General features: G+C 32.5%; 2 protein-coding genes across 4 annotated transcripts in view; both read left to right on the forward strand.

The window, feature by feature from the left end:
- The window catches only part of LOC134712668 (A disintegrin and metalloproteinase with thrombospondin motifs 16-like), a 57,688-nt gene extending 48,830 nt beyond the window's left edge, over positions 1-8,858 (forward strand). For all 3 annotated transcript variants that reach the window (XM_063574420.1, XM_063574421.1, XM_063574422.1), the window contains 7 exons: positions 357-474; positions 3,530-3,619; positions 4,226-4,398; positions 4,822-4,885; positions 6,074-6,337; positions 7,736-7,835; positions 8,357-8,858. In XM_063574420.1, the coding sequence (XP_063430490.1) occupies positions 357-474; positions 3,530-3,619; positions 4,226-4,398; positions 4,822-4,885; positions 6,074-6,337; positions 7,736-7,835; positions 8,357-8,438 (891 nt within the window). In that variant the 3' untranslated portion in view covers positions 8,439-8,858. The remainder of the gene's footprint in view (positions 1-356; positions 475-3,529; positions 3,620-4,225; positions 4,399-4,821; positions 4,886-6,073; positions 6,338-7,735; positions 7,836-8,356) is intronic.
- A 5,052-nt stretch (positions 8,859-13,910) lies between these two features.
- The window catches only part of LOC134711090 (A disintegrin and metalloproteinase with thrombospondin motifs 18-like), a 47,267-nt gene continuing 45,803 nt past the window's right edge, over positions 13,911-15,374 (forward strand). The window contains exon 1 of the mRNA XM_063571524.1: positions 13,911-14,010. The gene's annotated coding sequence lies outside the window, so the exon portion shown is untranslated. The remainder of the gene's footprint in view (positions 14,011-15,374) is intronic.

Here is a 15,374-nt window from a genome sequence, read left to right on the forward strand (position 1 = left end):
ATGTCCAAGAATGAAAAATAACATAAGATGGAAAGAAATACATTCAAAATGCCTTAATGCATAGGAAGTGAAGACTGTGCACAGTAGACGGTAAGCAGTTCATACTCTTCTAGATGCAATAATCGGAAAGTCTTTGAGAATCGAATGCTATTGCTTTGTCAAGAAGGTGGAGACCATTTGAGCAATTTGCAGGATAAATGAAATCTGAAAAAGCGTTATGCAATTTCATACGATACAAACTCCTTCTTAGTGAGTGGAATACTAAACACATAATTTGTAAACTACTTAGGCACTTTATTAGATTGAATAAATCCTTTGTCACACGCATATATATGTTGTCAATGCTCATCTTGTAGAGATTCGACTGTGACAGTACTCTGAATGCTGGAGTATTTGATGGATGCGGCGTGTGTAATGGTGATAATAGTACATGTATTATCCAAGAGGGATATTTTACTGATGATGTAGCTCAATGTAAATATAAATAGATTTTAATCTCTTTTTAATAATCATTTTTTTCTTCATCATGGATTGACAGGCATTGGCATATAATTTCTCTAGTGGCACATAATAAAACAACCGACAGAAATAAGCATAATTAAGAAAATGAGAATTCACAACAAAACAGTAATAATAATACGATATGATATAACAGAATACAATATATATACGGACGAAGTATAACATTTTCATAAAAAAAAGTATAGTGATAACAGTTATAACATTTCAAGCACGTTTATATGTGATATTTCACTATTAAATTAATTTATCCCAGGGATTCCAGTACATGTAATAATCTTTTGCACTCGTATTTTTTTTTTAAGAAATATGCTTTTCTAAAATTAAATTTTCTTTGAAAAAGATTTTTAAGCCCCTGCATATGAGGTTTTTCCTTTTTAATCTTAATTCTGTAAATAAAATACTTAGCTATTAAAATGACTTTATTTTTTTATAAAATTTGGTTTTTAGTTATCATAAAGACCAATTATGACATTATCCACATTTAGTGGAATTTTAATATGTGTTGTTTCAAAACTCCAAGCATTAATATGATGACAAATGACTGTGCAATATGACAGCCTCACAATAAGTGTTCAATACTTTCTGGTTCTTCTTTGCAAAATACACATAAATCACAGTGTTCAAAAGAGGGGCGACATATACCAGAGGGACAAGCAAACTCACAAAACGAAAATAAACTGACAAATATATTGCTACAAATGAAAAAGACAAACAGACAAATACTCGTACACATGACACACATGGAAAACTTAAGACTGAGCAACACGAACCCCACTTAAAACTGGGGTTGATCTCCTGCTCCACATGTGGCACTGTACAATGTTCATTTTCAAAAGTAAAGTATTATTACATAAAATACGGTGTCTAATTCGGTATTAAAACCAACAGAACTTGGGTTTTTTTTGGAAATTTTAGTGACACAATTATGTTTTTTTCCTATCTCCTACAACGTTTTTCCATATACTCTCCCATTTTCGCTCAACTGCAATTAAAACTATTATTGCATCTTGTTTAAAAATAGTATAAATGTCTTTTGAAGCTTTGTTTGATTGAAAACAATGTTTATTTTAAAAGGTAACAAAGCTTGTTATTTTTTACCTCACAGGATTCACAAAGATTGTAACCGTTCTTTAATGCTATTTCAATTCTATAAAATTGAAAAAAATGTCGGTTTAAAAGTATATAACCGTTCAAAATGTTGAAAGAAAATATATGTCCTTGCTTATCTAGACGGTCATTCACAGTTTATATCCCATTGTATGCCCAACTTCTATGATAAACACTGACGTTATCAATTATTATGTTCTCATTATTCTATATAGTCAAAGATATGACTTCCTCTAAATAACAAGGATGTCGGAGTCTCGGCATATTATTACAGGCACAAAAACGTTATCCAATTTTTTAGTTGTTCCAAAATAAGCCAATTCTGTAAATTTCATATTTTGTGTAGCTGTAAATAATTTGATCTGCTTTGATTTTGAAATAAATCACCTTTTGACCCAAGTCATTTTAGCACTTTTTAGAATTTCTTAAATTAATCATTTATCAACAACATCTGTAGTATTCTGGATATAAACGCTTCAGATTAACTTTTCAGGTTTACCATCCTAAATGAAAGCATAAATTTTACTATTGTGTTGCTCTTTCTTCCTTGTAATGTATTTCCAAATTGAAAAAAAGACAACAATTCATAATTTGATTGTACTATCTGATCAAAATTAGACACTACGTATTACATTTTTTTTTGTTCTGCGTAAGTATACTTTTTGTTTATAAATGCAACATCAGTTTTTACACAAAATAAATTGTATTATTTCAAAATTTGCAAATATGTTAGTAGTTTAATATTCCGCGTTGCTATAAGAATTAGATAATCAATTAAAAAATGAAAAGTAAAATCACCAAAATACTGAACTCAGAGGAAAATCTATTCGGAAAGTCCATAATCACATGGCAAAATTAAATGACAAAACACAATAGAAACGAATGGACAAGAACTGTCATATTCTTGATTTGGTTCATGTACAGGCATTTTCAAATGCAGAAAGTGGTGAATTAAACCTGGTTTTATAGCTCTAAACCTTTCACTTTGATGACAGTCTCATCAAATTCCGTTATATTAACAATGATGTGTGAACTAAACAGACTACTTTTACGTAAAACGCATACAAACATGAATAGGTCATACAAGGATTCAGTTTTATTGAAAACCTGAGGTTTTTTTTAACTTAATGTTTGTCTTTCAAATATGCTGACTCGTCCTTTATTTTTGTTGAAATTTCAATGCTTCGGGGTTTTTTTTTATAACGTTGGAACTTACTGATTTGAAAGTTTCATAAAGTACATATATCTCTGTATTTTTTGTAAAGATAGTTAACCATATTTAATTAATAAATTAATATAATTCGTTATTGCAAGTAATGGAAATCAACTCCGTGCAGTGTTTCAATATTTTTTTATTTTCTGCATTGATAGACATTTATTTATCCTAACAACCTTAAATCATACTTCCCACGTGATCAAATGTTATTCAAATGCCGCAAATATTTTTTTCAAGCAAAGTGTAACCAGCATAACGTTAAAACAAACGAGACACGTGTATATATTTATTTATATATTGTTTTTATGCTTTTAGTCTGTTATATTTTATAATCTTCAAGTGATTTGCTAATTCCCCCGTTTCAATGCACATAGAGGCACTTGCCACATGAGCTTTGACTCTGGAGGCTCACAAATCAAATAGAGTTGCTTTCATTATATTGCATGTTTTTTTTCAGTTTTATTTGGTAGTATTTGCATGATGCTGCATGATTTTGTATGTGATAGTCGGTAATGGAGCTCACCAGAGCTCATGCTTTCTCTGTTATAATGTATTATATATATGCCGACTCTAAATAAAATTCACTTACTTACTTACTTACTTACTAATCCGCAGATGTAGATTTTATATGGTCAATAATTTTCCCATTACATGTTTAAAAAAATGTATGTATATCTAAAATAGGGCAACGAAAAGAGTGGACACAAATTCCAGTTGGTGCATATAACATAGAAATATCATTTGTGTGGAATGATATGAAGAAATATTACACAGGTAAGAACTATCCAAGGAATGTGTTACCTGAGCACTGCATGAAATGTTAGTCCGTTACATGTATCACATGAAATTTCAATTTACCTGCAACATCTTTTAAAAATATAAAAACGGCACTTGAATCATTTTCTCCATACAGATCATGAATGTCATAAATATCCAACTAATACCGGTTTCATATATTCAACCATAGTAAACGGTACTTGAATAACAAAATCCACTAATCGACAGAACACACTAACAATTTATTCAAAAATGTTAAATCACAAAAATACTTAACTCTGAGGAAAATTCAAAACGGAAAGTCTTTAACCAAATGACAAAATTAAAGTCTCAAACACATCAAACGAATGGATAACAACTGTTATATTCCTGAATTGGTACAGGCATTTTCTTATGAAGAAAATTGTTGATAAAACCTGTTTTTTATAGCTAACTAAACCTCTCACTTGTATGACAATCGCATCAATTTCATTATATGGACAACAATGTGTGAACAAAACAAACTGACATAATAGGTACAAATATCTTTTCGACATCGAAGTTACCTGTAAGGTATTGAAGGGGAGATGATTTAAAGAATATTTACTCGATTTATTATTTCAGAAATATTTACTGAAGATGGGAATGCAATCATAACGAGTAGCATAGCCGGTGATAGCAGAGTATTTCAAACAGGAGATAGTCCGATCAATTCTAGTGGAACTTTATGGCATAATGATGCTAATGTTGCGATTATGCATGCAAAAGGACCTTTGACCAATCCGGTGATCGTGAAGGTTTGTAAAATGAATGATTATAATACATTGATTCATGTGAAAATTATATGTAATTATCGCTTCTATAGAATAATGATCAACCTTGTATTTTGAAACATTGAAATAAAACGGTATTCCCTCGACACAAGTGTAACTTGTGGATCTTCAGTTACATGTAACAAAATCTGCTTTTACTTGTTCTTTAAATAATGTAGTAATGAGGTGTGCATCCTTTATTCTTATTTTTTTTATCAAGATTTGTTACTAGTATTGCAAAAGGCTAGTTGTATATATTCATGACACAAACTAATTGCAAATCTTGACAAGCCTCAAGCCGACAGAAACAAGAATATCCATATCAAACGCGTGTTTATCTGGTATAAGTTTCCTGTGCGTACATGTAGAACAGAGTAAAGTAAAATCTGTTTGTTTTCTTATTTACAGGTGTATAGTTTTGCATCGAACAGTAATACTGGAATGAAGTATGTTTATTCTCTGCCAATCGACAGTAAGTTTTGTAAGCATAATCGCTAACTAGTGCATTCCTTTTTATTGGTATATTGTTTGAAATGTTAATTTTATGTCGTCGTATTGAATCCTTGTTCACAGATTTACATAAGGCTTTTTCATATATTTCTGAAAAATATATTTTGTTTTGTTTTTCATCGCATGCATTTAACTTGCTATTGTCTTCGTTATTGACGTCTGGTCGAATGTTGACAGTACACTTTGGACCTGACACAAATCTTGTCAATTGATGAATGTGAAACAATATATTGTAAAAAAATTCAATAGATAGTTAACATAATTAGAAATGTGCATAATAAACATATAGAACCGTAACATATATGCATAAAATACAAGCATATAAATTTGAACAATATTCGCCATAACGATAACAAAAATGAAAATAACACGTTATAGATTTACAGCAGATTTAATTGAGTGTGAAGCCAAGGGTAATATTTTTGGTTAGCTTGCTTTATGCCGAACCGTGAGGTTATTGTTAAGTTAGGTAATCTATCCTACTTTAAGAGTAGACGTCTGACAGATAACCAATCTATTTGTCTGTTAGACTAGGCTACTTCGAAAGAAGGATAGAATACCTGACCCAATAATGACTTTCAGTTCTGCTAACAAGCAAGCTAATTAAAGATATAACCTTTGGCTACAAACTCAATAAAATCGGCTGTAATATGTCAAAAGCGCATATGATAGTAAGAACTTTTTAGTAAATGATAATACGTGTTCAGTTGTTACACTATTATTTACATGTTCAACATAGGTTGAATAATATAAAAGTTAAAAGTATACTTTATGTTGTATATTTGATATAATATTTGATGCATTGAATTCTAGTAAAGAATCTTATATACAAAATGAAAGGATGAACATTAACAGCAAATCAATTAATGCTAGCAACATTTACTTATTCTAATAGAAAACACTCGTATATAATAAGTTAAGAAATTATTAAGAAACAAACAGAATGATGGTGGATTTTAAGTTCGAAATATCATCAATATGTCAGGTATGCATTTTTGTAAGTGCATTTGTACTGACACAATTCAAAACATTTATCTTATTCAACCGTTGACATATTTAAAAGCAAAAGAAAAGAAGGTTCTTATTTGATAGTTTCTTAAATTGATTTTTTAAAAAGTTATCAAATATTTGTATTATTTCTGTTCCAAAGCTACAACAGACAATATGTCAACTGACAAAATGACAACATCAGATATAACAGGTGCCCCAGCCACCAACAAAATCCTCAAAACAACTGAAGCAACAACTGTTGGTATCACAACAAATGATGGGACAACTTTAACACAAGCCCATATGACATATGTCACAGATACCATTGAAACAACAACTGTGGAAAAGACAACTGTTTTGACAACTGTAAAAGCAACAAATACAAACACAACAATACCAACGACAACAGCAATATCTTATGAATGTGAGTTACTAAATTTAAATGAAATGTTCATATGGAACTCATTTATTTTGCGACAGAAAGCCATATTTTAATGAGAAGTATGGAACTCATTACTCATCGGTTATCTGTGATACCCTTCATGCGTTAAAATGTCAATCGAGATCATAAAAGTGCAGATGTTCGCCTTCGCTTCGGAGCCAGTATGTTGCATTTGACTGATCTTTCAAAAGTTTAATATTATTAACAAGCATTGCTTTAAACTGCAAGTCAGGATAAACCCATCATTTTTGCGGAAAATGCATGTACCAAGTTAGGAATATGACTGTTGGTTTTTTTTTTATCATTAGTATTTTTTCCCGATGGGTGGTGATTTTAAATGAACTTCCGCTTCTCCAATTTACCTAGTAATCGGTGTTTTAAATTAAAAAAAAATCATAATCATGTTTAATTTAATTTTATCGGAGCCCTTATATAGCTATTGAAAAACATGAAAATCAAACAGATTAAAAACTTATATTTCCAATAAAAAGAGTAGGTTCAGTAAGACCGCCATTTGGCCCCAAAATATAGCAGTTTTACAAAATTGTGAAAATTTTATCTTTGAGCTATTCATTGGCAAGGAGAATGCTTCTGCTACACAAATATTAGCTGTTTTTGACAATACAATGCACATATATCGGGTACTAACATAGTCATGCCAAATTACTGAAATCTTCACAATTTTAGCAATTTAGCTATATTTTAGATGGTTTCCGTCTCAAATGAAAGTGGCCGCATTCGTGTTCATTCATAATATTGAAATGTAAGTTGTATTTGATGATAATAAATAACATATATAAAGCTTGAGAATGAACACGGATGCGGCCACTTTCATTTTTGACAAAAACCATCTTAAATGTGACGATTTTTTGCATATTTGATAGAATTAAAGTGTCAAAACTCATTCGTTTGATGAACATGAAATTTGAGGCCAAAATCGACCCTTACCGGACTCCTTTAAAAGCACGTATTACCATGTTTGTCTTTGTTAGTTATAGGAGAGCTGATCGTTACAGTTGTCACACTGTATAGAAATTACAATATGTGATATAAGTGCCAATGAGTTCCATCCATGCACCTTTTTTTTTAATTCAACATTATAGGTGAAAGTATGGTCTTATGGATATTTTAATATGAGCGTCAATGACGAACACGCGTCTGGCGTACTAAATTATAATATCGATACCTTTGATAACCATGAAACTTGGCCCATACCAAACAGAAAGCCATAAAGGACCCAAAAATGAATAGGTAAAATAATTCAAACAGGAAAACCAACAGTATTATCTTTTAAAAAAAAACGAAAAACACGTATGCACGACATCAATATGCGACAACCACTGATCAACAGGTTCTTGACTTTATAAATTTATATTTCAGTATTCCTGTATATATTATGTGGATGTATTGGTACAGTAGTACTGATTACATTCATAGCAGTTCTTTTAGTAATAATAAACAGGAAGAAAATTAAGAAAAAGTAAGTTCACAAGATAACTGCTGTATAAGTATCATACCTAAATTGCAATGGAACAGATCTAACATACACATTTGATAAGAACCTCCTCTTATAACCTGTTTTTATTATACCTAGTTAAAGTTTAGCTGGCTATTATGGTTTATCGCCGTCTATTCATCCGTCAGGAACACATTTCGCAGCATAAGCTATATAATATTGTTTACCAATCGTCACATTGAAAAAAGCTTCACTATGAGACATACTTGTTTCACTTATCTAATTCCTGTTGACCACATACATCTGGCAATGCTACAGATCAGACAAATATTCTGAATTCCTTTTTTATTTTTAGAAAACTTGAAAACATGTCTATAATTATTGATACACAACGATTAATAATAATCAACCTTTTCATGATGCCACCATAACGTTAAAGTATTGTTGATTTCATCCATTTTTAATTTGAATTCACCTGCCGACTTAATTTTCACTACAAAATACTTTAACAGCTTGAAATATTTTGTTTTATTTTTTTCTTACAGTACTGTCAGGACCATCTTCATCAAAAGTAAGGCTAAGCCCAAGAATAAGACCGATCGGTTATTCATAAAAAGAAGAAAATAACTAAACGCACATGTTTGCAACAGGTTTTTTATGCATGTAACACTATTATTTTAATTCTACGTGATTTGCTAACTGAAAGTCGATTGCTTACTAGCACTATTATTAACTTACATATAATATTCTCATAAACAGGACTATAAAGTCTAATCTTAACAAATAGAAAGGCGTTCTATACAAGATATAGTGTTATTTCCATTTAAATGAATTAATTATTGTTAAGTTTGAATGTTATGTATTTTAGCTGAATTCTTCTCACCATGAATGTAATTTTACTATTGTTTTTTTTTAATAAAGATGTTTATGAATTTTGTTATATCTTTATATCTTGATATGTTGCTTATGTCTTGATTACAATACATTTCCCTTTTCACGTATGTGACCTACCGAATTAGACTTTTTACCGGACTTGTAATAATATAAGCAACACGACGGATGCCAGATGTGGAGCAGGATTTGCTTACCCATACGAAGCACCTGAGATCATCCTCAGTTTTTGGTGGGGTTCGTGTTACTTAGTCTTTAGTTTTTTATGTTTTGTCTTCTGTACTATTATTTGACCATTTGTCTTTTTATTTTTAGCCATGCCGTTGTCCATTTATTTTCAATCTATCAATTGGACTGTCCCTCTGGTATTGTTCGTCCCTCTTTTAAATAAAACTTACGGAAGCCCAAGTAGGACCTCTCAAAAAATATCATTTTAAATTTGAAATCACGAATTTAAATCGTTATCATGAATTGTAAAATTCGTTATAACAGATTAAAATTCATTATCACAGGTGATTTTTTAGCTCACCGCTTACCCAATTCACGCCCGTCGCTTTTCATTAAATTTTACAAAATTCCTTCACTAAAAACTTTTGGCCAAAGTGAAACAATCGTGATTCCAAGCAGTTTGATTTTAACGAGTTTAATTAACAAAATTAGCAAAAGAGATGGACATTTAATTAGAGATATAATTGTTTGTTTTTTGTTTTTGTAAATGGGTGCAAAATGAGCACAACTCAAGAACAGTGAAATGACACCACCCAATTTCAAACTTGATCTTTGTATTGTTTTATTAAACATTGTGTAGTAGTTCAATAACATTTGTTTGAGGCAAGCAAAATGCAGAGAACGGACACAAAGCGTTAAGTGTGTGTCCATTTGTAAAGGACATAACTCAAGAACGGTAAAAGAAACGCCATTCAATTGTGAATTTGAAGTGTGTTTTGTCGTATTAAGCATAGTGTATATTAAGTTAGATTTATAAAATTTGGTCGAGGCAAAAGGAAACAGACGGACTGGACAGACGGACAAGGATTGGACTGAATGTCACAATCACCTAGCGGCGAGGGCATACACAATGTGTATAATATTCATTATTGTTATTGCCCTTTAAATTCAAGTTTAACAATTTTTCGTATTTTTTTGTAATCTTTTACTAAAGTCTTCTCCTGAAAGAACTGAGACAAATTAACTTAACTTGGCCACACTCAGCATTAGGTTATCCGTGTGCGTGCTCGATGACCCTACCTGCCAACCAACAAGGCATACATGGCCAAATATAGAACTTAGGGTGCAAAAGCAGTTTTTCACTTATATCTCTGAAACTAAAGCTAAAGTATAATGGTTGCATTATTTCATGCATCAATTGTTAATAGAAATATCAGGTGAGCAACACATGCTCCTTGGAGCATCTAGTTAAATTATAATCCACGTACCTTTGATAACTATTTTTATATTGACAGCAAAATACATTTTTTAAGCAAAATCTTTTGAACTTATGTTATCCATATAGGCTTTAACCTGTACCAATGAGTAAAAATTTTACATTTCTTGATAGGTACATTATTGCTATTTGATCCTATATGGATAAATTCTGGTAAATACTTTATCACCCCCCCCCCCCCCCACCCCCACCCCTTTTCCCGCAATACACCAGAGATAAGATTACTGACAATCTTTGATTGAAATAATTGACCTCAACAGGAAGTTTTCTGAGTACATGTAACTTGACTTTATTTCCGGATTGAACTACGTACAAACCACCAACAGAAATGAGAAGGTAAGTCTACTTTAGTTGATACATGTGACAGTTTGTAAGATTTAAATGGACACATTTTTTTTAAATTTTATATATTTTAGCATCCCTTTTTTTTTTTTTTTTATTTTATTTGTTTCACTTTTTTCCCTCTCTAATCGTTATATGTTTGTCATTTAGTTTACATGTTCACCATTATTCTCTATTCTATATAAACCCATGCAATTCAGGTCTCATGGGTTTCCTATTCTGTATTGAGGGAGAAGGGAGGATTCTAATAACACCAAAACAGCAAATAATTTGACCTTAAACAGATAGTATAAATTTCAAATAAAGGGGCACAGCAGTCAACTGTGATGTACAGAACTGGCTGACATAAAGCGGTAAGGTGTATTATAATCATGTCTATTAAATAAATTCCATTTTCTATGAACATGTATTTAGAGTAATATATAAAGGGTTTTAAGACGATAACACAATGTTGACTGCTTTTATATTTTATACCTACTAGAACACACCCGCGAAATCGCGGGTATTTGCAGCTTGGTTGAAAGTATGTAAACTGTTGTAGGATGAATTTTTTTAAATAATTTATGTCTGGATAATTTCAGAAAAGGTATCAATCTGAGTCATAGGCCTTTGAAACAGGACAATTATTTCTAAGCCCTCTCCCTTTTTTCAAAAGTCTGTTATTTTTTTTTTTGCTTTCTGTTAAATTCCATAATTTTCGTGTTTCTGTATACTATAAACATACATATAATATAAATAAAGTATATTTGCTATTAACTATTAATTCAACGTTTCCTTTCCACGGCGATCACTGCTATATTATAGCCTCCCTCGGAGAGTCTCTATGTATATTATAGGGTTATAATCATAGCATACATGCAGAATAATGGAAAAATCATTGTCCTGTCGCCGAGTAGTTATGAAAAAAATATGTTTCAAGAGGGGACGGTAAATAGATGTAGCTGCACGGAATAACGCGAAATAAAATTGCCATTTCACGATGAACGAACAATTTAAATTTCTTACACGTTGATCTTTGTATCGATTTCACGAAACACGATGTATAACGAACCTTTTTCATCGCTGCACGTGAATTAAAAAGTGGCACAACACGTTGCACGACTAAACCCTTTACACCCTCTTTTAAAGTTTAAAATCGGAATTCTTGGGTATGACTTAAAAGTAGGTCTGATGACGGAAACAATATCCGGATGCATTGTTCATCGTTTTTCTCCCCAAATAATCCATACTGAATAATCATGAGAATGGATGACAAATTCGACTATGCATGATGATGCAGGACACAGAGGCATGATGATTAATATTTTTGGGGAAGGAAGAGACGCGACACACAAAATGAGGTCTTCTCGTTTAATAGTATAGAAGTATAGATAATATCTGTTATTCTACTGGAATCCTATTCCGAATAAAGGACCAACATATAATCAGTGGAAATGATTTCGAATTTCTAGGCCTATCGAATATTTGCTGTCTAATTGCTAACATTCCAATTTTGAATAACAGTGGAGTGGGGTGCTAATTTTCGCCATAGTTTTCCATGTTTTCTGCAGTTTATGTTTCAGATTTTTATGTTTTTGAAGTATACTGAAATTTCTATATGAAGATAACCGCATCAAAAGCAAAATATTTTTAGGTTATAAACGTGTTTCTTTGAAATGAAATCATCTGAAAAGTAAGATTAAAAGCTATTTGAAATTTCCTGATATTTTGTCAAAGGGGGACACATATTCGCCGTTTTGACACATCTATTTAAAACCAAATAAGTGCAGTTTTAAATAATATTTATCAATATTCAATGTTCTTATAGATGAGTAGCAGACATTTCAAAGATTTAAAGAACTGAAATTTAAGGCAACCAGTTAAAAAATAACTAAGAAATACTTCTTTGAAATCGTGTTTTATATTCAGGAAATTAGCCGAAAATCGTTGTTCGTATTTCTGTCCTTTGCAGTCAGTGCCGAAATTTTGTCAAGTTTAAATATTAATCATATTTGTTTTTAAAATATAATTTAACTGCATAATATTCTTCCATTTCAGCCATCCTTTAAAATTTGTACACCTCAAAATCATAAAACGGCGAAATTGTGTCCCCGGCGAATATGGGCGTCCCACTCTAACAGCGAATACATTCTTACATTAACAATTAGATAAAAACAAAAAAAGTCCTGTAACAGACCAATACCAGCTTATAAAGATTAAAAGTTAAACACATTGTCCCCGTCTGCATTATATCCTGTACATGTTCAGCCCCAGTCCCGCTAAACCACGATCGCATTACGCGCTCACTGCGATCTAAACTAAATTTAGATCGTGGTTAGGTCGCGGTATGAGCGGTATGAAAATGTAAATTTTCGTTGCTTTCACGATGATAAGAACTACGCCCTCATTACGCTTCTACTGAGATCCTGCTACGATTATACCACGTTCTCATCACGCTTTTTCTATGCGGATTATCATGATCCTACTACGGTCATCGCGTTCTCACTACGACCATACCACGAGTTAAACGATCTTACCACGCTTCTACTGCAATTATAGGAAACAACTCAGTCATGCCACCAAATTCTACCAGAACACGTGGGCGTGGTGTTACATGTAGGAGTAGATGTAGAGGCAGAGGGAGTTTTGATAGTATCGAATACTGATCCAGCAGAGATGTCGGCAATCCAACCTGAATCACATCCTTATGCTTATGCTGGTCCATCAAACTTCAGAAAGCGATCTTTTAGTGCCGGAACGATATCAGGGATGACACAGATAGAGAGCCGTTAAAGAAAAAGGACAAAAGGTCCAAATTATATAATCAAACAAAACCTGGAGAGCTTTTTTATATTTTTTGTGAAAATGATAATGAGCATGATGGTCGTAATGTGAACGTAGTCAAGTCGTGAGAAGAGCGTGATGACGACGGCTTCGGCGTGCTAGAAACATACTATATCTTAAACAGTGTGGTAAAGTCGTAGTGGAAGCGTAGTTGGGTCGTGTTGTTATCGTGGTATAGTCGTAGTGGAAGCATAGTTGGGTCGTGGTGAGAACGTGATGGTCGTAGTGAGGTCGTAATAACGTCACTATGAGATCGAAGTCTCTCAGAATAGAATCACGCGGTCACTACGCTCTCGCTACGATAGTACAGCGACCCTTGCGATCTTACAGCGACCTTACTGCGCTCTTTATACGCTTCTAGTACGACCTGATTTCGCCACAACCGCACCACGATTGTTTTGAACATGTTCAAAGTTAGCCACGCTCAACACGGTCTTGAAGACCTCACCATGACCGTGATACGACCTTACTGCGATCTACACGATCGCACTACGATCGTCAAACTTTGTATTTTTTTCACAGATCGTAGTGCGATCGTGGCCTAGTGAGACTGCGGTATTCAATGGCACATTTTTCTGCGCCACTGCTTGGCCCGATATTTCAATGACGTCATAGACAATGTTCAGTATTTTTTAGGGTCACATTCATACGTCATTAACGTCAAATGTTACATCAACAGCTCATGCACACATGCAATAGGTAAGTTTTCAGTACCTCAAGAATGTACATCAGGGTGGTGATACTTTTCGTTTTATAGATTGTTTTGTAAAAATAATGTATAACAACGGTTTCAGTAAAATAAAAATACAACAAATACTATGTTCGTACATGTACCGTATATCCAAAGATGACAGACGATGTTGTCAAATATTCTTTTGTCGATTTTGTAATGTTATATGTATTATTATTCTTTATTAATTTGAAACTGAAATAGAAAGGGGGTTTTCATAGTTCAACCGCTAAATGGAGAAATCTGCTGTTCAAAAAGCACGATGATATAGGTAACTGTAGAAAATTAAAAGTCTATGATATTCGTAACTGATTTTATTTTGATAGTCTTCACGCTTTTAAAATTAACCACAGTCCTACGGCATTGGCTTGTAAATTGCTTTAGGCATTGTAAAGATCTTCTCTACAAGCCAACTTAATCCAACAAAAATTTCAAAAAAATGGAGCTACTTAAGTTTGTTTATAGTGGATTGAAAAAGTAAAGGTTGAAGACTGTTCTACACGATTGCCATTTTCGTTTGAAATAAAACATGTGGCTTCGGTATTGATATCCTTATAAATCGGAATCTAAATTATTCTTGGGAGTCTTTAAAATATTGTTAGCAAATATATTTATCAGACTACTGTTCATAACTGTATTACTAAATGAATAGAGTTGAAGATGGGTGTCGCGTTTTCTTCTTTCACATATGACCAGGGTAGTTTATTATAACTTTATGTGTTCATTGCAAGATCTTTTGCCGGTTTTGGGGGTAAAATCGGGAAAATCCGGTGCGGATTAAGGATATGATATTAAGAGGTACGAATGGGGGTGCAGCGGAGTATGTTGCGAAATTATTTTGGTTAATTTTACATGCGGTCATCAATTCTGCTTTGTCTGCAAGTATTATGGTCTGTCCCTTTTCATATTTTTTATGCATACATTTTCAGCCATCTCATATATCAGGGTGGTTCTGAGCACAAAAACACCTGAGATCTAATGCGGATCGATCTTACACTGAAACATTTTGTGATACACATTCCCAAGCATGGAAAAAGGGGGGTGGGGTATTGTTCCATCGAGAGGAGCGTGGTCCGAAATCCTTTGGGGTTAAAATGCCAAAATTAAACCAGGGTTCTAATAGAAAAGTGCAAACAGTCAAGATATTTCATTAAAAAAAAAACAACATGTGATCAAGATTGATAATTAAATTAGCAACAAATGATTTAAAATTTCAATATACAAAGGTGTAAACGAGATAGTAAGACGATCGGAGGGAAGTGGAAAAAAATTGTGATTAAATTTTGGAATATCAAGATTTCATACATCAAGCTTACATCCCGTATTATCGTTT

The sequence above is a fragment of the Mytilus trossulus genome, chromosome 3 (assembly GCF_036588685.1).
Source record: "Mytilus trossulus isolate FHL-02 chromosome 3, PNRI_Mtr1.1.1.hap1, whole genome shotgun sequence".
Lineage (NCBI taxonomy): Eukaryota > Metazoa > Mollusca > Bivalvia > Mytilida > Mytilidae > Mytilus > Mytilus trossulus.